Raw genomic sequence first — 22,949 nt, 5'->3', positions numbered from 1 at the left:
AGGATCAACAGATGTCTGCTTGTGTCTGTATATGTGTGGATGGATATGTGTGTGTTTGTGCGAGTGTATACCTGTCCTTTTTTCCCCCTAAGGTAAGTCTTTCCGCTCCCGGGATTGGAATGACTCTTTACCCTCACCTTTAAAACCCACATCCTTTCGTCTTTCCCTCTCCTTCCCTCTTTCCTGATGAAGCAAACGTTGGTTGCAAAAGCTAGAATTTTGTGTGTATATTTGTGTTTGTTTGTGTGTCTATCGACGTGCCAGCGCTTTCATTTGGTAAGTCACATCATCTTTGTTTTTAGATATATTTTTCCCACGTGGAATGTTTCCCTCTATTACATTATTATTATTATTATTATTATTATTATTATTATTATTATTATACAAATTTGGCCGTTAAAGACTGTGAAAACAGTTATGTCTTGCGCTTCTGGGAAGTCTTCTTTCTCTCAGTCCACACTTCTTTCATTCTTGCGCTGAAGGCGGCTTTTCTCTCTTCAGACCATTTAGTTCCACAAGTCTTCTTAATTTTCACACCGAAACCCGTGAATGAATTCAGTTTTTATCTAAAAAGGTTTCTGCTAAGTATTGTTTCCTGATCTATGTCCATTTCTTTTAGATCTCTTTCTGTGTTGATATACCATAAATTTTTATTTTTTAGATTTGCGATGTACGAAAATATTTGTTTTGTAAGCCTATTCGGATTCATCCTCATGATGTGAGCATAAAAGGAGCATCTTCTTTTTCTAATTTCGTCTGTAATTTTGGTGTGCTTCGTATACACTTCTTTGTTGCTTTTTAGTCTGTATACAGGCTTGCCTTGATCATCTGCTATTTTCCTGTGTCCAAGAATCGTCCTCACAATTCTTCTTTCACGATTTTCTATCTGTTCTGCATATGTAAAATTTGCCAGTGTTTCTGATGCATATAGTATCTGCGGTCTAATGACAGTCTGGTAGTGTCTGAGTTTAATGTTTTTGGATATACATTTTTTTGAATACATTTGTCTGCAGTAGTGAGTTGCTGTCTCTAGTTTTTGTATTCTAGCCCTGCAGGCTGGATGACCTTTTGCCACAGGCTGAATTAGTTCACCAAGATATTTAAAATGTTTAGATACCTGTATTTTCCCGTATTTTGTAGTTATTTTCATTGGTGGATTTTTGATATTTGTAATGATTTCTGTCTTTTCAAATGAAATTTGCAAGCCTGCTTTTTCAGCAGTTTCTTTAAGTAATTCTATTTGTTTTATTGTGTCTTTTTGTGTGTAAGCTAAACAGGCGAGATCGTCAGCGAAGGCAAAACAGTTGGTTTCAATGGCTTTGTAGCACTTCCCTCCAATTTGGACTTTCTCAACTCCATGTTTTTGCGTGAGTTTTCTCCATTCTGCTATGACTTTATCCAGAACACAGTTCAAGAGTACCGGGGACAGCGCATCTCCTTGTCTGATGCCGGTTTTGACCTCGAAATGCCGTGAAATTTCTCCTTGGAATTTTACTTTTGATGTTGTATTTTTTAATGTTTCTTTGATTATGGTGATTGTTGTTTCATCTATTTCATATTCTCGAAGTGTTTTGATGAGTGTGTCCCTATCGATTGAGTCATAAGCTTTTTTGAAATCAATGAATGTTATGAAATATTTCTTGCTCCTTGTAGATAAATAGTTCATTGTTGTTTTGAGGTTAAAAATTTGTTCGGCGCAGGATCTTCATGGTCTGAAGCCAGCTTGATATTCTCCAAGTTTTCCCTCTATAATTGGTGATACACGATTGAGCAGGGCTTTTGATAGAATTTTGTATGGGACTGGGAGAAGCGATATTCCACGATAGTTGTTAACATCCCTTTTGTCACCTTTTTTAAACAAAGGGTGAATTAGGGCAGTTTTCCAGTGACTTGGGATTTTCTTGGTTTCCCATACTTGTTCAAGTTCTTTGTGTAGTGCTTCTACTGATGTTTCTCCCCCAAGCTTGAGCATTTCTGCTGTAATTGTCTCTTCTCCACATGATTTCCTGTTTTTGAGATTTTTGATTATGTTTGTGATTTCCTCTCGTGTCGGAGGTGTTGAATGTGTTGGTAATATTTCTGGTTGCGTAAAACTGAGAGTCTGGATGGGTGTTTGGCAGTTTAGGAGTGTCTCAAAATATCCAGCCAGGATTTCACAGTTTTCAGTATTGTTGGTGGCGAGAGTCTTATTATTTCTCATAAGGTTTAGGCAAGGGGACTGGTATCCTCGGAGTTTCTGGTTGAATGTTATGTACCAAGCTGCCGTGTTGCATTTCTTGAAATTCTCTTCGATTGAGTCCAGTTGTTGTTTTTCATATTGTCTCTTGGTGTTGCGAATAGTTTTCGAGGCATTCTTTCTGGCTTGCTTAAATTCATCAAAGTTGTTTTCAGTTTTATGTGGGTTCCACTCTTTCCAGGCTTTAAGTCTTTCATGCAGAACTTCATTACAGTTGCTGTCCCACCACGGGTGTCTCAGTTTGCTCTTTTTTGGAAAGGTTGTTTCTGTTGCCTCAATCAAGTTGTTCTGAAATTCTTGGAGGTTTTGTGAAGGGGAGAATGTCTTTAGTTTTTTCTGAAAATCCTTGAGGTTAGAGTTGGACTTAAGGTTGTAATTTCTCAGGTTTTTAAGATCAAAATTTATTTTATTTCTGTTTTTATATTCACCGTTTCTGCTTTTCTGTTTGTTTTGTGGGATCAGTTTAGTTTTTATTTTCGTGAGATAGTGATCGGAGTCAAGGTTTAGAGATTTTCGGACACGTGTGTTCAATATTTCTTTTTCACATTTGGAGGAGATGGCAACGTGATCTATTTGAAATTCTCCGATACTCTTTATCGGAGATACCCAGGTTTTTTGTTTTCTGGGAAGATGTTTAAAACGTGTTGACATTAGCTTGAGTTTAAACTGCTTACAGAGCATAATTAACCTTTCTCCATTTTTGTTGGTTCGTTTGTGTGCGGGAAAGTTGCCAACAATATCACGGAATTTCTTTTCTTTTCCAATCTGAGCGTTAACATCTCCTAGAAGTATTTTTGCATTGTTTTCTGGGATTTCTGATATATGATCCTTAAGGTTTTCCCAGAATTCATCTGTTTCTTCCCTATTTTTAGCATTATTTTTGTCATTTGTGGGAGCTTGAACATTGATTAATGTGTATTTTTTATTTACACATCGAAAAGTGAGGAAAGATGTTCTCGATGATGTTGACCAAAAATGTTCGACAGAGTTCAGAACTTTTGTGTTTACAGCAAAAGCTGTGCCAAGCTGAGGGCATTTCTTCATTACAATTTTTCCAGGTTTTCCTTTAAATATTCTGAATTTGTTTGATTCAACTGTGTTTTCATCAGTGAAGCGAGTTTCTTGTAGCGCCACAATTTGTATGTCTTCCGTGTGTAACTGGTCTGTAAGGTGCTTAAGTTTTCCCACTTCGAGAAGGGAGTTTATGTTGAGAGTTGCTATGTTGAAGATTTTTCTGGGTTTAATCTTGTTGGATTTGCATGGTGTTGCAGATTCCCCAGAATCCATGGGTCTGCTTGCGTCATTGCCGACAGTGGATTGGCCACCTGGGGTAGATTTGTTATAGAAAGACATTTCCATCATGCGTTAAGATTGTAACTGTTGAAATTCTTCAAAGTTGGGGAGATTACTTGCGTAACCTACCAGGAATACGACTAACGTTGTTAGCGTTAGAAGGTTTTCTTGAAACAGCCGCCTCTAACATGAGGAACAGACGCTGCCCACAAGCCGCCCAATCTGGGTACAGACGCTTGCAGTTATAGATTTTTGGTTCCTCCGCTCTCTCAGCCGTTGGGAGTTAAAAATTCCTCATCCGCCTATGAGACCGTTGACCGGTTTTCACCTGTAACCCTAGGCAGGGGCCCTCACAGGGTGCTACCATCCGGAGCCAGATGGACCCAGGTTTTTTTACGAGGTTGTTACTCCTCCCCCTCCTCCATATATATATATATATATATATACATACAAAGACTCTTGTCTTTAAATATGTCTGCTTGTGTCTGTATATGTGTGGATGGATATGTGTGTGTGTGCGAGTGTATACCCGTCCTTTTTTTCCCTAAGGTAAGTCTTTCCGCTCCCGGGATTGGAATGACTCCTTACCCTCTCCCTTAAAACCCACTTCCTTTCGTCTTCCCCTCTCCTTCCCTCTTTCCTGATGAGGCAACAGTTTGTTGCGAAAGCTTGAATTTTGTGTGTATGTTTGTGTTTGTTTGTGTGTCTATCGACCTGCCAGCACACACACACACACACACACACACACACACACACACACAGTATCATATTATAATGATAATCTGGTGTAGTTTATGGATTGCTGGTTCAAGTCTTGCCTCGGTCATCCTTCTTTTTTTTCCCCCAATATGAAATACCTACACCTCGCAATTGCAAAATTCATCATCATTTTTTATGAGTAATGCACATCTTCTTGTTTCTAATTACATATTACATGCAGAATTCCTGTTTTCATTTCAAATATAAACCCTTAATTATAGATATTTTATAAAGGATTGTTAATAAAGGTTGCTTAAATTACGAAAACATAACAATCTATTTTTTTAGGGCAAAAGTGAAAAACTAATACTCTTTATTGGGACTATGTCCATTGTTGTATACCACAGATGTAGTTTCTCACGAGCCAGAATGATAAGTGCCATAGAAACATGAAAAACAATCATTTTCACAGCATCAGGCACACGAAACAAATGCTGCATTTTTACATTTGCTACTCTATCATTACAATATGAACCAAACAGAAATGATCTGAAGCCAAGTTAAGGGGTTTGTCGTAAGAAATAACAAGATTGTTAAGCTCCTGGATGTACTGGAACTAACGCACGCAGCTTTTTCACATGTCACAGCCGAATTCTGGCGGAATATAGAAAGGCATGTCATAAAAGAAGGGGAGAAAATGCAGCACCTTTGTGGCTTCATGGATTCTGTTGTTGATCCATTCATTATCAATGTAGCGGATGATAGTTCCAGAATGGAAATGTACTTCTTGGTTTCGGACAAGGAAGGAGCAAAGTGATTACCAGATGATTGACCGCAACTAATGCCTTCAGTGGCTTCAGTGTTCAACAATAAGGTGAAATCCCTTCATTATGCTTTTGCATCAAACATAGCTTGCTCAGGAAAATTCTCCTATGTTTAAGGTTGGAATTTTCATCATTCTTGTATGTAATTAGAAAACTATTTTACGTGAGAATGCGAGCATTTTAAGCTTTCTGTCTGGTCACCTAAGAAGCATGTTGGAGTTTTGCTGAATATTATTTCATTCTCTTTAAAAATTAAATGATATTTGAAGCTATATTGTTTCCCTGCTCATCTCTTTTTATATCTGAACTGAAACTGCACACATCGTTGTAGGTTACTTGGACCAGCTGACTGGTCAGTGTTGTCAAAGTTAAATGTGCTGGTAAAGCTGTTGTCCTGAGTTATCACCCAGTCTGTGTGCATGTAATACAGCATTTAAAACGTATCCTTATCATCGTACTTAACTGTACTGGAAACAGCTTGGCTTTCACTCCCCTTGAAACAAAACCCAATGAGATTGAAGCAAATGTGGAAGAATACAGTGCAATGTTTACATCAGGTTTATTCTTATGATAAACACAGTATGATCTGAGTGATATCAAATTTCTTTCTATCGTAGTAGTACTGCTCTGTATTGTAGTCCAATTTAAAGTATTGGCATCTGACAGGGAACTGACTGGACTAATCCCACCAGCAGTACATCAAAGGTTCTGTCGTGGCATTGTTGTCAGCTCCCACTTTGTTCTCACTTCTGCTATTCAAAATATGACATGCCTGTGAATTATTGAAAAGGAAACTTAACTGAATCTTAAAATTTTGCCTATTTCAAGAAAATTAATTAAAATTGGGAACAAATTATCAATCAGAGGTATTGTAGACTACTACACAGTATGTGAATTTCAGAATTTGTACTTTATATTTGAAGGATATAGACACTTTAAACGTATACTTGTTATTAGTTAAATATTTATGCAATGCCAGACAAAACTTTAGAATGATCCGTTATCAAGTAAGTTGTTTTGATAATCATGGAAAAATCATTCCTTCACAACCATCTGTTTCACCTGGTACTCCTCTCTGATGGCTCTATCCATACCTCTGTCCACTTTAAACCCACCAACCACCAACAGTGCCTGCAGTTTGACAGCTGCCATTCCTTCCAAAACAAAAAGTCCCTCCCATACAGCATGCCCTCCTTGTATCATGTATCTGCAGTGACAAGTACTCCTTTGCCAAGTATGCTGAAGGTCTACCAAGGCCGTCACAGACAGGCTATATACTACAGACCTAGTCTATAAACAGATCTCCTGTGCCATTTCCCCACAATCCCCCAGCTATCCCATCACCCCCAAGACCAGCTACAAAGGAGAGCCCTCTTCGTCACCCAGTACCAACTCAGACCGGAAAATCTGAACCACATCTTTTGTCAGGGCTTTGATTACGTATCATCGTGCCCTGAAATGGGAAACGTCCTACCCAAGAACCTTCCCACCCCTCCTAAAGTGGTGTTCCATCACCCATACAACCTCCACCATGCCCTAGTCCATCCCTATGCCACTCCCAATCCCAACCCTTTGTCATAAGGATCATATCCCTGTGAAAGACCCAGGTGCAAGATCTGCCCATTCCACCCACCCAGCACTTCCTGATCCAGTCCTGTCACAGGTTTATCCTACTCCATTAGGGGCTGGGCCACCTGTGAAAGCAGCCATGTCATTTACCAGCTCCACTGTAATCATTGCACAGCTTTTTACATTGGTAGGACTACCAACCTGCTGTACACCATGATGAACAGCCACCACCAAACTGTGGCCAAGAGCAAAGTAAACCACCTTATGGCACAACATGCAGCTGAACATAACACACTTCATTTCAATGGCTGCTTCACAATGTGGGTTATGTTTGTGTCCCCTCACCACCTCCTCCATTTTCATGTCCCTACTTCCTCATTGTGTCCTGCCCTCTGCCAATGCATCCACCCATCTTTCCCCTTCCATGGTCCTCTCCTTTTCCTTTTGTCTTGATATTCTTTGCAAGTATTGATGCATTAGTGGAATATTGAGAGGTCCTGTTTCCTCACCAGTGTTGACTCAGTTTGAATTGACTGGAGATTTGGGAATTTCTCCTGGGAGAGGCTGATGGACAGTTGTACCACAAATTGTTGGAGAAGTTACTGTTGCCATGGCTAAGAATGCTGTATGAAATGTGTGATTTTAAAGCACTGCACGAGCTGTGTCACTACAGCTGAACATTCCATGGCCCACCATTTGAAAAGTGTTGCGAACAACTGTGAAATGGTATCTGTAGTGCGGTCCCAGGCTGTTGTGCATGCAGATAATGTGATATTGAGTATTGTTTATAATATGGAACATAAACGTGGTACACAATTAACAAGTGTTACCCTCTCCTGTGAAAAGTAAAATGTGTTTCTGTCAATGGTTTACTTATTTCTCTTACGTGTGCCCTTACAATTGTTTTCACAAAGCTTCACTGCTCTAGGAGTTTTCATGGGGGTCCTCTCGTCTTCACACATTGACGGTAAACCTTCTGAGACTGTTAGGCTGCATCATATTACTTTTCAAAAGTTGATAAACTCAGTGTTTTGTCCATTCTGCTGTGATCTACTTCGGGATTCTTCTTGTGTTCCCGGCTGGCTTAACACTGTAACATTGCTTTGAAAATGATATTTCATGCACTTTTTTTTCCAGAAGTCAAACTACATTTTTCATGCTGCTATTAGTGGGCAATCATGATTGGATATATATTGACAGCAGATAATGAGACAAAATGTGTTATCAAAATATTATTGCTGTTGTGCTGCTGAGATGTCTTCCTGATAGTAGTCAACATTTGCCAAATAATTTGACTGGGTATTTCTTCTCTGATGGTGGATAGCCATGACAGCTACAGGCTTCTGGCTTCTTGTGAGGAGGTTCCAAGGAGAATGAACATTACTAGACCACATTTGTCAACATCATATGGCTACTGGCATTATGGTTTGGGATGTGATTAGGTGCACAACAGAATCATTTCTGGTAATTTGGGCAGTCTCCATTGCATGTCCGTGTTAAGGCTGGCAGCTGGGGCCCATCTTCAGCATCTATGTAACATTATGTTTAAACAAGGTAAAGCAAGGTCCATGTTTCCCTGACTTACTGTGATACAAAGGGAATTCAACTGTTGTCATGGCTGGCGTGTTCTCCAGATCTCTCACCTAGTGAAAACGTCAGGTAATAAATTCCCGGAAGACTGGCATGCCACCACTCACCAGCCACTACAATTGATGAATTTTGGCACAGAGCTAAGCAGCATGGAATAACGTACCTATCTCTCTCATCCTAGCTCAACTTGGGTTGATGACCAGAAGATTTAGAGCTGTTGTTGCTGCCTGAGGTGGCACCATGTGTACACCCAAACCAACTAAAAGTTTAGCAATTTATTCTTCATAATGTACTGTATATGCATAGTAAACTTCTTTTATTTGTTATCCTTCTTGGTGTCACAATTTTGAAGGCCAGCAGTGAATATACACTAGTCGACATAAAAAGTAAAGTACCCAGAATACATTGTTGGATATTAGTGTTACTTTGTACAATACTCCCCATGGATGGGTATGTAAATGGTGAGAATTGCAATGCTCTGTGGCTGGTGGCACAGCCACCAGAGTGCATTAGTTGTTTTTGTGTTATCAGTCCTGATAGGATACTCAAGGGGTGTGAACAGCATCAGATGTTGAGTTGAGTGATCACTATGAAGGACATGTAGATGTCATGTGTTCATGTGAGACAGCATTATCAGCACCTTACAGAGTGGGAAAGGAGCCTCATTAGACGTCTCCATTTGTACAGTTGGTTGAATCGTGAAATATACAGATTTGTTTAGCATTTAGATGTGACAGAAGTCCCATATTTCATTGCCTAGGAATTTTTGAGCAGGCATACTCACTGTCAAGCTTCCAGCCAATCATATCAGGCCACCAAAAAGGAGAATTGCCATATTGTGCACCAAGAACATCCCAACACATTGCCATCTGTGTTTGCCATCTGGGAACATGTAATTGACTCCCTGCAACATTCTGTGTCATCCCACACCATTGGTCGGAGACTAGTAGCATGTAGACCAGGGAATCACTGTCCTATGTGTTGGCTGCCAGGACACAAACACCTGTTTGAATTGGTGCCGTAACTGCCGTTTAATGGCATTACATTGTCTTCAGCAATACATCACAATTATCTACTGACCCGGATGACCATCATTGCTGAGTATAGTGGTGACCTGGGGAGAGGTTCCATTGTTGCGGGAAGGCACAACAGTGGTACTCCTGATGTCTTGGTGTGCACAGACATAGGGATATGACTTCAGGTCATAGCTGGGAATTATGATGACACAATGCCACGTCAAAGACATCCTGCATCCCTGTGTGTTACCTCTCGTGTGACAGTACTGTGGCACCATTTTCAACAGGACAATGCTTGTCCACACTTGGGATGAGTCTATATGAACTGTCTGCATAGTGTTAAGGTACTCTTGTGGCCAGCAAGATCCCAGATCTTTCCCCAATGAACACGTGTGGAATCAGCCTGGGGGTCAACTCCTTTCCAGTCCAGTATATCAAGTACCTTTAACAACAGCTGTGTACCAGCAAGCCTCAGGAGAGGATACAGTGGCTTAATGACAACCTTCTTGACTGTAACATTGCGTGCATCCAGGCCACACGTTGTGTAATACATCATACTCATAAGTGTACTGATACTGTCACATTCTTTGCAAATTTGACTTGATTTTGTAATCACTGTTATAACATGAAGTTTTATTTTGTTTCCTCTTCCCTTATGGGTGCTTCACTTTTTAGTCAGGCAGTGTTTTTATAAAATCATGCACTTAACTTATGGGAACAATTTCTTAACAGAGGTGATGGAGTTTGATGCAATCACGCTAGACTCGTTACGAGCTGAGAAAGTCTACCAGAAGTCTGCACGACGGCAGCAGAAGGAGCTGGAGGCATTGCATAGGCGGCACCACCGGGACAGCCTCGCTGCCCAGAGTGAACAGTGTGCTGCCATTGAGGAGGTCACAAAGGGCCGCAGGTGAGTTGCATACCAGTCTACATATACATACAAACTCTGCAGACCACCATGAAAATGCATCGCACAGAGTACATCTCATTTTGATGGGTGTTAGAGATTCTTCCTGTTCCATTCACATATGAAATGTGCAAAGTATGACTACTTAAATTCCTCTTCGTATAGTACAGTTAATCTGATTTTGCCTTGTGGTCCCTAGCAAAATGTTTGAGGTTATAATACATTCCTAGATTCCTCACATAATAATTTGTAAGTTGGCTTTTACAGGATAACTGCCATCTATCTTAAAGGGTTTGCCAGATCAGTTTTTTCAGCATAGATTATTTTTAAATTTCCTTTCCAATCCCAGTTTGTACAAGATTCATTGTCACAGCTTTTTTCACCATACCTGCAGCAATGCTACTCATTGCTGTTCTGTCCCTGTCTTGTTGTTTGTGTATTCTAAAAGAAAAATAAACATCCCCCTTCACTAAAAAGTGATGTGATCTACAGGATGGTCCTCTTTGCACTCAAACATACTTCAAACCATCTGATACAGGTGTTTTTATTTGTCGTAATATAGTCAGTTACTGACTGCAAGTTTACTGTGGGCTGAGTCCAAGTACGTATGTGTAAGATTAAAACAGTGTACCAGACTGGAAGTTGAACTTAGATCCTTTGCATTTTGTGGGCAAGTGCTCTAGCAACTGATCTACCCAAGTGTGACTCGTGGCCCATTCTCACAGATTTACTTTGGGCAGCTTCCAAACTTCATTTGTCTTTCTTCCAGTTGTGCCAGTTTTGCAAGCTATACGGGAGAAATTCTGTGAATTTGGAAGTAAATCTGTGAGGGTGGGTCATGAGTCATCGTTGGCTGGCTTGAGTGGTGAAGTGCTAGCCTGCAAAATGCAAAGGGCCCAGGTTTGAGCCCCAGTCTTGGACAAAGTTTTAATTTGACAGGAAGTTTCAAATCTTTGCACACTCTACTGCAAAATGAAAATTCATTTTGGATATTTGCTATTTTATGTGCAGAGAAAACCATTCTAAGATTTTTAAGTCAAACTGGTGACTCACATCTATTAATCAGACTACATTATCTTTTACTGTGTCCTTCACAAAAGGTCCAGCTGTTTCGTTTTCCCTCTTTCTACCAATACAGCCACCAAAATCGTCCATGAGTACGACATCATTATAAAACAAGGGTGCCTGTCTATCAAAAACCTCTTCTTTTTCTGCATATGCTGTTGCATCTGTTGGTGCGTACATACCATTTATATAAACATTTTACACTCCTATAAATCTTACCAACTTGCAGGGGCATTTCATGAGCAACCTCACAACTATAAGCATTCTTTATGAACTTAGTGTACAGAGCTGTGGACACTACAGCATTTGCTTTTTATCCTTACTGACTCCATTAAAAATGTATATAACCCCCTTCTTTCAATCACCTCTTCTCTTTTTGCATTCCACTAAAAACCACAATACCCATCTTATATTCTCTTCCTTCTATGCATTTGAAGACTTCATGATGCCGTATACTGATGCCTCGTATGTTCCATAAATCTTGTAATAATTTTCCACATCTACACATACATAGATACTCTGCTGACTGCAGTGAAATGCATGGAAGTGATCTTAGCATGGTGCCTTGTGTTAGAGGTCATTACCATTCCACTCATGTGTGCAGTGCAGGAATAATGATCACTTAAAAACTTCTTTGAGCACTGTAATTGGTCTAATCCTGTCTCCACAGTCCATGCAGGAGTGATATGCACGGGGTAAGCCTAGGTTTCTCATTTGAAACTGCTCTTTGAAACTTTGTAGGAAGCATCCGCAGTATAAGTATCTACCACATCAATTCTGCAGCATTTCTGTGACAGTTTCCTAAATCTGTTACCATTGATCCTTCCATTATTTGTATATCTTCATTACCCCTGTTAATCTTATTTGGTACTGTAGGTTGGCTTGCATGAGTGTTTAGTAAGCAATCTCCTTTATAAACTGATTACATTTCCCTAGAGCCCACCAATGAGCTCAAGTCTGTGACCTGATGTACCTGTGTCTGAGCCTATGTGAACATATCTTTTAATAGCTGTTTCACCTACAGTAAGGCTCAAAAGTATTTTGACAACATAAAATTCATTATTATTTCTCTTAAAATAAACCCTATTGGACAGTGCCTTGAGTATAGTGATGAGCAGTATAACTATGACTATTTGAAGGTGTCAGATTGTGACTCACTTGTTTACACTTTGTGCTACTGGATGAATCTGACTTTCAGTGAGCTGAAAAGTATTTTGACATGCAATTTGATCCATGAATTCATGGCTGTTACTTGCTTCTTAGTTCTAATTTATACTGATATTTACTTACAGTGATTATTTCAATAATCCAAAATGTAAGGAATATTCCAATGGCTTTAGAAACGCCATGGTAAATGCACTAAAGCAAGGACTGAAACAAACCAAAGTTGCTTATATTTTTAAAGTGTCTAATCAGCTCATTAGTACATGGAAAAAATTGTATAATAAACAAAAGACTGCCAAAAATAAGCCTCACAGTGGACATCTAAAAAAAGGCCTCCTAAAGTTGATCATATCATTAAAAAGTTATCAACAAGTGATGTTCACAAGTCAGCTCTAATAATACAAGAGAACTGAAAGAAAAATATAACGTCAACATTTGCATTTCCACTGTCAAATGATGCTTGAAACTCTTTGGAGTATATGGACAGAAACTAATGAAAAAGCCTTCAGTATCTACGAAAAACAGGAAGGCCCGACTTGCGTTCATAAAATTGCGCAGATCATGGACAAGTTCAGACTGGTCTAAAATTCTGTGGAGTGACAAGAGCAAACTTCATTTAATGTCATCTGATGGTATCAAATGTTTTCAACATCATGTAAATAGACGATATGACGTTTGGTACCAGATTCCCATGGTCAAATATGGAGGTGGCATTGTGATGGTTTGGAGATGTTTTTCACGCTCTGTAGTTGGACCGTTAGTTCGAATTAAAGGTAATATGGATCCGTTTGTGTATGAAAAAGTATTGAAGACTCAAATCCTACCATACACTAAACACCACACACCAGCTGGATGGTATTTTCAACAAGATAACCATCATAAGCACATGTCCAAGCATATTAGTAATTTTTCAAAATGCAAAAAAAATCAAGGTTTCAGAGAGGCCAAGTCAAAGTCTGGATTTGAATCCTATAGAATATCAGAGGGAGGAGTTGGACTGCAGTATAAGAATAAAAAATTATTCAAGCAAAGATGCTTTTTTTGAAGCTCGCAAAAATGAGTAGGATAAAATTCTGATTGATCGATTCCAAAAGCTGGTCGACTCAGTGCTGGCAAGGTGTGAAGCTGTCATAAAAGCCAAGAGATATCCCACTAAATATTGATTTTCTTATTACAGTAGATGATAATTAATTGATAAAAATGCTTTTTTCAACAGTGTCAAAATACTTTTGTTCCACCAGTCCCCATAACACTATTACACTCAATTATGTTGTGAACAATGGCTACTTTTTCACTATTCTGTAGAACACTGAATATCCATCAATGAAATAAATTACTGATTTCCATGTTTTATATTTGTTTTTAATTAATCCAATTAATATGTTTGTCAAAATACTTTTGAGCACTACTGCAGGTACTTAAAATTGCAGATACAGGATACCTCTGTTTTCCTTTTATGACATGCACAATTTTACATTTCTGAACATTTGCGTCATTGGCAAAAATGTATATCTGCAAGGTAATTATGATATTACATGAAGAACAAGGGTCCCAGCACAGTGCCCTATGACATGCATGAAGTTACTTCTACACCTGTTGATGAGTCTCCAGCCATGATAACTTGCTGCAGCCTTCCTAACAAGTAATCTCCACTTCTATAATAAATTTTGCTTGATGCTTCATATGATGAAGATTTGGTCAGTAAGCATTTTGTGTGGTACTATTTCAAATGCTTTTCAGAAGTCAGTAAAAAATGCATGTATCCTATTACCCTGATCCATGGATTGCTAGATGTCATGTGAGAAAAGTACAAATAGGATTTCACATGATGAATGTTTTTGGAATACATACTGATTAGCATGGAGGAGGTCATTCTGTTAGATATACACCATTATTCAGCTTTCAGTATACTCTAAGATTATGCAACAGATGGATGTAATAGATTTTGTCTGGTAGTTTTGTGGATCACTTTTGCTACTTTCCTTGTTAATGGGGATGACATGTGCTTTTCTTCAACCACAGGGTTTTGGTTATTATAGACAGATGTGACCCATGCTTCGTTGCAACAACTACTTTCTCATTATATGAATTTACGATGTATTATGCTTAAAATGGGAGCTAACTCTGCTGCAAAATACACTCCTGGAAATGGAAAAAAGAACACATTGACACCGGTGTGTCAGACCCACCATACTTGCTCCGGACGCTGCGAGAGGGCTGTACAAGCAATGATCACACGCACAGCACAGTGGACACACCAGGAACCGCGGTGTTGGCCGTCGAATGGCGCTAGCTGCGCAGCATTTGTGCACCGCCGCCGTCAGTGTCAGCCAGTTTGCCGTGGCATACGGAGCTCCATCGCTGTCTTTAACACTGGTAGCATGCCGCGACAGTGTGGACGTGAACCGTATGTGCAGTTGACGGACTTTGAGCGAGGGCGTATAGTGGGCATGCGGGAGGCCGGGTGGACGTACCGCCGAATTGCTCAACACGTGGGGCGTGAGGTCTCCACAGTACATCGATGTTGTCGCCAGTGGTCGGCGGAAGGTGCACGTGCCTGTCGACCAGGGACCGGACCGCAGCGACGCACGGATGCACGCCAAGACCGTAGGATCCTACGCAGTGCCGTAGGGGACCGCACCGCCACTTCCCAGCAAATTAGGGACACTGTTGCTCCTGGGGTATCGGTGAGGACCATTCGCAACCGTCTCCATGAAGCTGGGCTGTGGTCCCGCACACCGTTAGGCCGTCTTCCGCTCACGCCCCAACATCGTGCAGCCCGCCTCCAGTGGTGTCGCGACAGGCGTGAATGGAGGGACGAATGGAGACGTGTCGTCTTCAGCGATGAGAGTCGCTTCTGCCTTGGTGCCAATGATGGTCGTATGCGTGTTTGGCGCCGTGCAGGTGAGCGCCACAATCAGGACTGCATATAACCGAGGCACACAGGGCCAACACCCGGCATCATGGTGTGGGGAGCGATCTCCTACACTGGCCGTACACCACTGGTGATCGTCGAGGGGACACTGAATAGTGCACGGTACATCCAAACCGCCATCGAACCCATCGTTCTACCATTCCTAGACCGGCAAGGTAACTTGCTGTTCCAACAGGACAATGCATGTCCGCATGTATCCCGTGCCACCCAACGTGCTCTAGAAGGTGTAAGTCAACTACCCTGGCCAGCAAGATCTCCGGATCTGTCCCCCATTGAGCATGTTTGGGACTGGATGAAGCGTCGTCTCACTCGGTCTGCACGTCCAGCACGAACGCTGGTCCAACTGAGGCGCCAGGTGGAAATGGCATGGCAAGCCGTTCCACAGGACTACATCCAGCATCTCTACAATCGTCTCCATGGGAGAATAGCAGCCTGCATTGCTGCGAAAGGTGGATATACACTGTACTAGTGCCGACATTGTGCATCCTCTGTTGCCTGTGTCTATGTGCCTGTGGTTCTGTCAGTGTGATCATGTGATGTATCTGACCCCAGGAATGTGTCAATAAAGTTTCCCCTTCCTGGGACAAAGAATTCACGGTGTTCTTATTTCAATTTCCAGGAGTGTATGTATAGAATCTAACAAGGATTCAGTCAGGTCTCGGAACCTCATTCAATTCTATGGATTTTAGGTGCTTCTCAATGTCACTGACACAAATATCGATATCACTCAACTCTACAGAGCTGTGGGAAATAAAATGGAGCAGTTTATATGTATCTCTCTCAATAAAGGAACATTGGAAATGAAGTTCAGTATTTTTTATTTGTCTACCATTAGTTACATTTCTTGTGCTGTCCATGAGTGTCTGGATGCTAACTTTGAGGCCACTGAGTCCTTTCTTATATTGACCCGAATTTCTTTGGGTTGGAGAGAGATAAGATTCTGCCACAGGGAGAAAAAATAAGTTATAGCAAGAGGGTAGATGAGAATTGCAAGAGAGACAAAGGTAGCTGCAGTACAAGGCAGGTAGTGCCAGGTGGCTTAAAGCCATCCACCATGGAGCAGGAACAATACACAAGAGAGTGAAAATTGGAAGAGGCTCTCTACAGGCAGACATGCAAGGCAGCCACATGGCCTCTCTCCCACACCTTCTAATTGGCTATTCAAAGAATGCTGGGCTATGTTACATCTTAGTACAGGCTTTGTACTGTCCTTGGACTTCACAGAAATAAGTCAGCACTTGTATAGCAGCATGTGTAAATGGCTAGAACAACTGTGCACTGAATGTAAGATCTTAAGGTGAAACGAAAAGATAATGCAGTGTATTAATTTGTATGAGCTAGCATTGTGACTGACAACTGGAGTTGTGCAGTATGCATGTCTTAATTTAAATGTGAACTGTTTCCAGAAAGACAGTGTCTCCTCCAATGACTTTTATACCATAATCCTGTCTCAGGACCTTATCAAATTCTTGAGGCACTAATGAAGGAATACTGCAGGCACTAATGAAGGAATACTGCTTTGATTCAGTTGCTAGTACTTTTGGAAAACACTTGAAATCACTAAAAATCCAAAGGGCCCAACATTATTCTTGTCACAGCCTACAAAAAATTGTACTGTTAACTGTGAAATACCACAGTTGCTTTCTGCAGAGAAAGTATACCAGTTATTGGAAGAGAACAGAGATTGCTCTTTCAGAAGAGAACACAGATTGCACCTTGATTAAAAGAACAGAAGAATGATGCATAGAAATACAACAGTATAATACTCATCTCTGTCCATGATAAAAAATTTAAATTTCCTATAGTATTGTAGGCTGGGATGCCCTATAAAAGCGCAGCTGTATGATGAGTTGGAAAAGTTAGTTTTATTAAGACCAGATGGACACTTTGTTGTATTAAAATGCAGCTGTTCCATGTATGTAACTGATGAACACATGCAGGGCACAATGCTGGTTGTTAGTCATTACTGATGATGATATGATGATGATAGATAGAGAGGGGGCAGGTGAAATACAGTGGTGTCTCCACCCACTGAGAATATCTTTGAGCTTCATGTTCTCATAGTAACAGTAGTGATAGTAACAACAGTGTAGGAAAAGATAAATTGCTACTTACTGCCATTGGCAGTGTGGCTGTTTCTCGTGGACAGTGCAGTATATTAGTGAGTGTAAATGCGATTAAACCTAAAAAGTATGTTACTGGGCTCTTTCAGTATAATTATTTTATGTAAAATTACTGTTTAGAAAGTTCTACAGAGATGACAGGATACCATTAAATCAGTTTAAAAGTTTATATAATAAAGTTATGGAAAAATCAAGCTATACTAAATTATTTGAACTTTGTATAGGACCACGTAAAATGTTAGGAATCAAAATACGTATGTAATTAAAATGAAATTCAAAGTTATTCTGAAGTAATTTTTACAGAACATGTTATGTTAATTTTTATGTAGAAAATACACTTATACCAAAACTGTGCCTATGTCAATAATATTTGTGTATTTTGTAATGTCTAATGCTGTATCTTGAATTCAAAGAAATAGTATCATAGCAATTATGAGATTTTATCAAATAAATTAATAAAAGATGGAACTACTCCTACATACTACACAAACCAGGTCAGAACGCTGTTGCACAAGCAACAAAAGGAGCATGCCAAATTTAAAAGAATGCAAAATCCTCATGATTGGTGAAGTTTTATAAAAGCTCAAAATTTAGCATTGATTTCAATGCAAGATGCTCTTAATACTTTTCACAGTGAAACTGTCTCGAAATTGGTAGAAAATCCAAAGAGAATCTGGACATATGTAAAGTATCAAGACCAAAACACAGTCAATACCTCCCCTGTGCAATAGTGATGGTAATGATACTGATGACACTGCCACTAAAGTGGAGCCATGGTTTTCTGAAATGTCTTCACCAATGAAATGAAGTAAACATTCCAGAATTCAAATCAAGAAGAGCTGCCAACTTGAATAACTTAGAAGTAGATATCCTCAGTGTAGCAAAGCAACTCAAATCATTAATGAATGCAAGCCTTCTGGTCCAGATTGTGTATCAGTTAGGTTCCTTTCAGAATATACTGATGTAATAGCTCAATACTTAGCAAGCATATACAAGTGCTCACTCAGCAAAGGAGCCACACCTGAAGACTGGGAAGTTTGACAGGTCTCGCCAATATTCAGAAAAGGAAAAAAGGAGTAAGCTGCTGAATTACAGACTCTTATCAGTGACGTCAACTTGCATTAGGATTTTGGAAGATATACTGTGCTTGAACATTATGAATTAAATCGAACAAAATGATGTGTTGACACACAGCATGGGTTCAGAAAATATCACTTGCATGCAACATAACAAAAATACTTCTTTATTCTCATGAAGTAATGAGTGCTATCAGTAGGGGATTGCAAATGGATTCCATATTTTTAGATTTTGAGAAGACTTCTGATACTGTTCCTCACTAGTGGCTCCTAATCAAATTGCATGCCTGTGGAGCATCATCTGTTGTGTGAGTGAATTCATGATTTTCTTTCAGAAAGGTTACAGTTCATAGTGATTGACAGGAAGCCATTGAGAGAAACAGAAGTGATATTTTGCATTCCCCAAGTAAATGTTGCAGGTCCTCTGCAGTTTCTCATTTTTGTAAATGATTTAGGAGACAATCTTAGCAGCCCTCTTGGCTTGTTTGCTGATGATGCTGTCATTTACTGTTTAGTAAAATCATCCAAAGACTGAAACCAGCTGCAAAAGGATTTAGTCAAGATATCTACATACATCAAAAAAAGTTTTGCATTATCTCGGTTCCAAGAGTTCCGGAACCTGTACAGAGAATTGGAATAGAGATCAACATAAACATCATTTCCACCCTTTTTACTGCTCATGAAAACCATACATTGCATGTTGTTCCACGATGCAGCAAGACCTTCAGAGGTGGTGGTCCAGATTTCTGTATACACCAGTACCTCTAATACCCAGTAGCACATCCTCTTGCATTGACACATGCCTGTATTCGTCATGGCATACTATCCAGAAGTTCGTCAAGGCAATGTTGGTCCAGATTGTCCCACTCCTCAACGGAGAGTCAGCTTATATTGGTGGGTCACATTGTCCATAAACAGCCCTTTTCAATCTATCCCAGGCATGTTTGATAGGGTTCATGTCTGGAGAACATTCTGGCCACTCTGGTCGATCGATGTTGTTATCCTGAAGGAAGTCATTCACAAGATGTGCACTATGGGGGCATGAAGATGGGGGCATGAAGACGAATGCTTCGCCAATATGCTGCCGATATGGTTGCACTATCGCTCAGAGGATGGTATTCATGTATCGTACAGCCGTCGTGGCGCTTTCCATGACCACCAGTGGCATACGTTGGCCCCACAGAATGCCACCCCAAAACAGCAGGGAAACTCCACCTTGCTGCACTCGTTGGACAGCGTGTCTAAGGCATTCAGCCTGACCGGGTTGGCTCCAAACACGTCTCTGATGATTGTCTGGTTGAAAGCGTATGCGACACTCATAGATGAAGAGAGCGGGATGCCAATCCTGAGCGGTCAATTCGGCATGTTGTTGGGCCCATCCGTACCGTGCTGCATGGTGTCATGGTTGCAAAGTGGACCTCGCCATGGTCGTATGGAGTGAGGTTCAGAATCTTCAGCGTACTGCACATGGTTTGAGTTGTAACACTACGTCCTGTGGCTGCATGAAAGGCATTATGCAACATGGTGGTGTTGCTGTCAGGGTTCCTCCGAGCCATAATCCATAGGTAGTGGTCATCCACTGCAGTAGTAGCCCTTGGGCAGCCTGAGTGAGGCATGTCATCGACAGTTCTGTCTCTCTCTATCTCCTCCATGTCCGAACAACATCGCTTTGGTTCATTCTGAGATGCCTGGACACTTCCCTTGTTGAGAGCCCTTCCTGACACAAAGCAAAAATGTGGACACGATTGAATCGCAGTATTGACAGTCTAGGCATGATTGAACTACAGACAACATGAGCCATGTACCTCCTTTCTGGTGGAATGACTGGAACTGATCAGCTGTCGGACCCCTTTTGTCTAATAGGCGCTGCCCATGCGTAGTTGTTTACATCTTTGGGCAGGTCTGTGATACAATATCCACAATCAATGTCAGTCTTCAGGATTTCTGGGAACCAGATTGATGCAAGACTTTTTTTGATGTGTGTATGTTGTGTGAAAAGTGGCAATTGACCAAAAATAATGAAAAGTGTGTGAGCTAAATGCAATCAGTTTCATTTTTTTGCACAATAAATCACATGACTCTAAAAGCTGTCTATTCAGCTAAATACCAAGGGATTACTATTATGAACATCTTAAACTGGAACAATCCTTTGGATAAAGTTGTGGGAATGCGAACCAACAGCTGCATTTTACTGGCAAAACAGTTAGAAGATGCAACAGATGCACCAAAGAGACTGTCTACACTAAGCCTGTCCATCCTGCTAGAGTAGTGCTATGTGGTATGCTGTCCTTACCAGATAGGATTGACGGAGGACATCAAAAAATTCAAAGAAGGGCAGACTAGTTTGTACTATTGTGAAATAGGGGCGAGAGAGTCAGAGAGTTGGGGTGGCAATCATTAAAGCAAAGGATACATTGTCTGAAATTCTTATTCTGCAGTGGAGTGTGTGCTGATATGAAACTTCCTGACAGATTAAAACTGTGTGCTGGACAGAGACTCAAAATTGGGACCTTTGCCTTTCACGAGCAAGTGCTCTGGAAGCATCCTCCAGGCTGTGCCCAAGCCGTGTCTCCACAATATCATTTTTTCCAGGAGGGCTAGTCATGAAAAGTTTTTCAGGAAAGCTTCTATAAAGTTGAAAGATAGGAGACAATGTACTGGTGGAAGTGATGCTGTGAGGACTGGTCGTGAGTTATGCTTGGGTAGCTCAATTGGTAGATCACTTACCCGCAAAAGGCAAAAGTCCCGAGTTCAAGTCTGGGTCCAGCACACCGTTTTAATCTGCCACAAAGTTTCATATCAGTGCACACTCCACTGCAGAATGAAAATTTCATTCTGGAAACATCCCTCAGGCAGAGGCTAAGCATTGGCTCCACAATACCATTTCTTTCAGGAGTGTTGGTCCTGCAGGGAGAGCTTCTGTGAAGTTGGGGAGGTAGGAGATGAGGTACTGGTGGAAGTGAAGCTGTGAGAACAGATTGTGAGTCATGCTTGGGTAGCTCATTCAGTAGAGCACTTGCCCACGAAAGGCACAGGTCCCGAGTTGAAGTCTTCGCCCAGCACACAGTTTTAATCTGCCAGGAAGTTACATATCAACACACACTCCACTGCAGAATGAAAATTTCATTCTGGAAACATCCCCCAGGCTGAGGTTAAGCCATGTCTCCGCAATATCCTTTCTTCCAGGAGTGCTAGTCCTGCAAGGTTTCACAGGAGAGCTTCTGTGGAGTTTGGAAGGTAGGAGACAAAGCACTGAGGGAGGTGAAGCTGTGAGGATGGCTCGTGAGACATGCTTGAGTAGCTCACTTGGTAGAGCTCTTGTCCACAAAAGGCAAAGGTTCCAAGTTCGAGTCTCGCTCTGGCACAGAATTTTAATTTGCTAGGAAGTTTCGAAGGTTTCATTTGTTGTGGTGAGATCTTTTCATGAAATTTCAGTCATCAGCATTCCCCTCTGAATCTGAAAATATTCTGTTGACGCCCACCTGCATAAAGAGAAATGACCATCATAATAAAATAAGAGAACCAGGCACTTAGGTGTGAATTACAGAGTAGTGAAGTAAATTTAGACGTAGACCTAAACTTTTGTAAACTCTTAATTTTCCATTATAAATTAATTACTGTAAAGGTTTAAATAATGGACTCATACATTTACATTGTTACATATTTATTTATAGCATGGTGGCTATATGTGCCAAGTTGGTTCATCCCAAGTCAGTTTTAGCTAATTGAAGTTTTAGTTTGTTCCAGTATGAGCTGCAGATCATGTTTGTAGTCATCAGCACACAGTATGTTCTTAATCAGTGATAAGTTTTGTCATCCATTTGAGAGCAAAAATGAAGTTTATACAAAAATGAGAACTATAGGATCCCCCTAAATGAGTCAGGTCTGCACTACACATCTTAGGATCAGGGACAGCTACCCAGGTGGCTGGCTGTCTGTAGGGTGCACAGAAGTGTGTTTTAGATTAGATGAATTTCCATCCAATCCAGATAATGATGACTTCAGGAAACCTGAAAATATCAGTGGAAGAGCCAAAGAAAGGTCCCACAGGTGACCGTATTAAAATCCTATGGTTAGCTGCTAAACCATTCACAAGAAAGTGTCAGAGTTTGAACCACATCTAAAAACTATATTTGCATAATATTAGATATAGAAAGCTAATTAGATTCTGAAACTAGCAGCAGTGAAATTTCAGAGGAAAATTTTAGCATATACTGAAAGGACAGACTAATGGCAAATGGAAGTGGTATGTGTTTCGCAGTAGACATAAAACTCAAATCAACTAAGATAGAAATTGAAGCTGCATGGGAGATTGTTTGGGCTAGAGTGAGTATCAAGGATGAGCATAAAATTATAATTGGATACTTCTGTCGACCACTATTCTCCACTTCCAGTGTAACAGAAAATTCTTGCTTGTACCTCATCAATCTCACCATCATCATCATCACCATC

General features: G+C 40.5%; 1 protein-coding gene across 1 annotated transcript in view; it reads left to right on the top strand.

Annotated features, from left to right (window-relative positions):
- The window catches only part of LOC124621921 (1-phosphatidylinositol 4,5-bisphosphate phosphodiesterase-like), a 603,554-nt gene that overhangs the window by 497,575 nt on the left and 83,030 nt on the right, over nt 1–22,949 (top strand). The window contains exon 19 of the mRNA XM_047147427.1: nt 9,960–10,137. Within this exon, the coding sequence (XP_047003383.1) occupies nt 9,960–10,137 (178 nt within the window). The remainder of the gene's footprint in view (nt 1–9,959; nt 10,138–22,949) is intronic.

The sequence above is a fragment of the Schistocerca americana genome, chromosome 7, assembly GCF_021461395.2.
Source record: "Schistocerca americana isolate TAMUIC-IGC-003095 chromosome 7, iqSchAmer2.1, whole genome shotgun sequence".
NCBI classification, from domain to species: Eukaryota; Metazoa; Arthropoda; class Insecta; order Orthoptera; family Acrididae; genus Schistocerca; species Schistocerca americana.
This window is presented reverse-complemented; position numbering and strand designations above follow the sequence as displayed.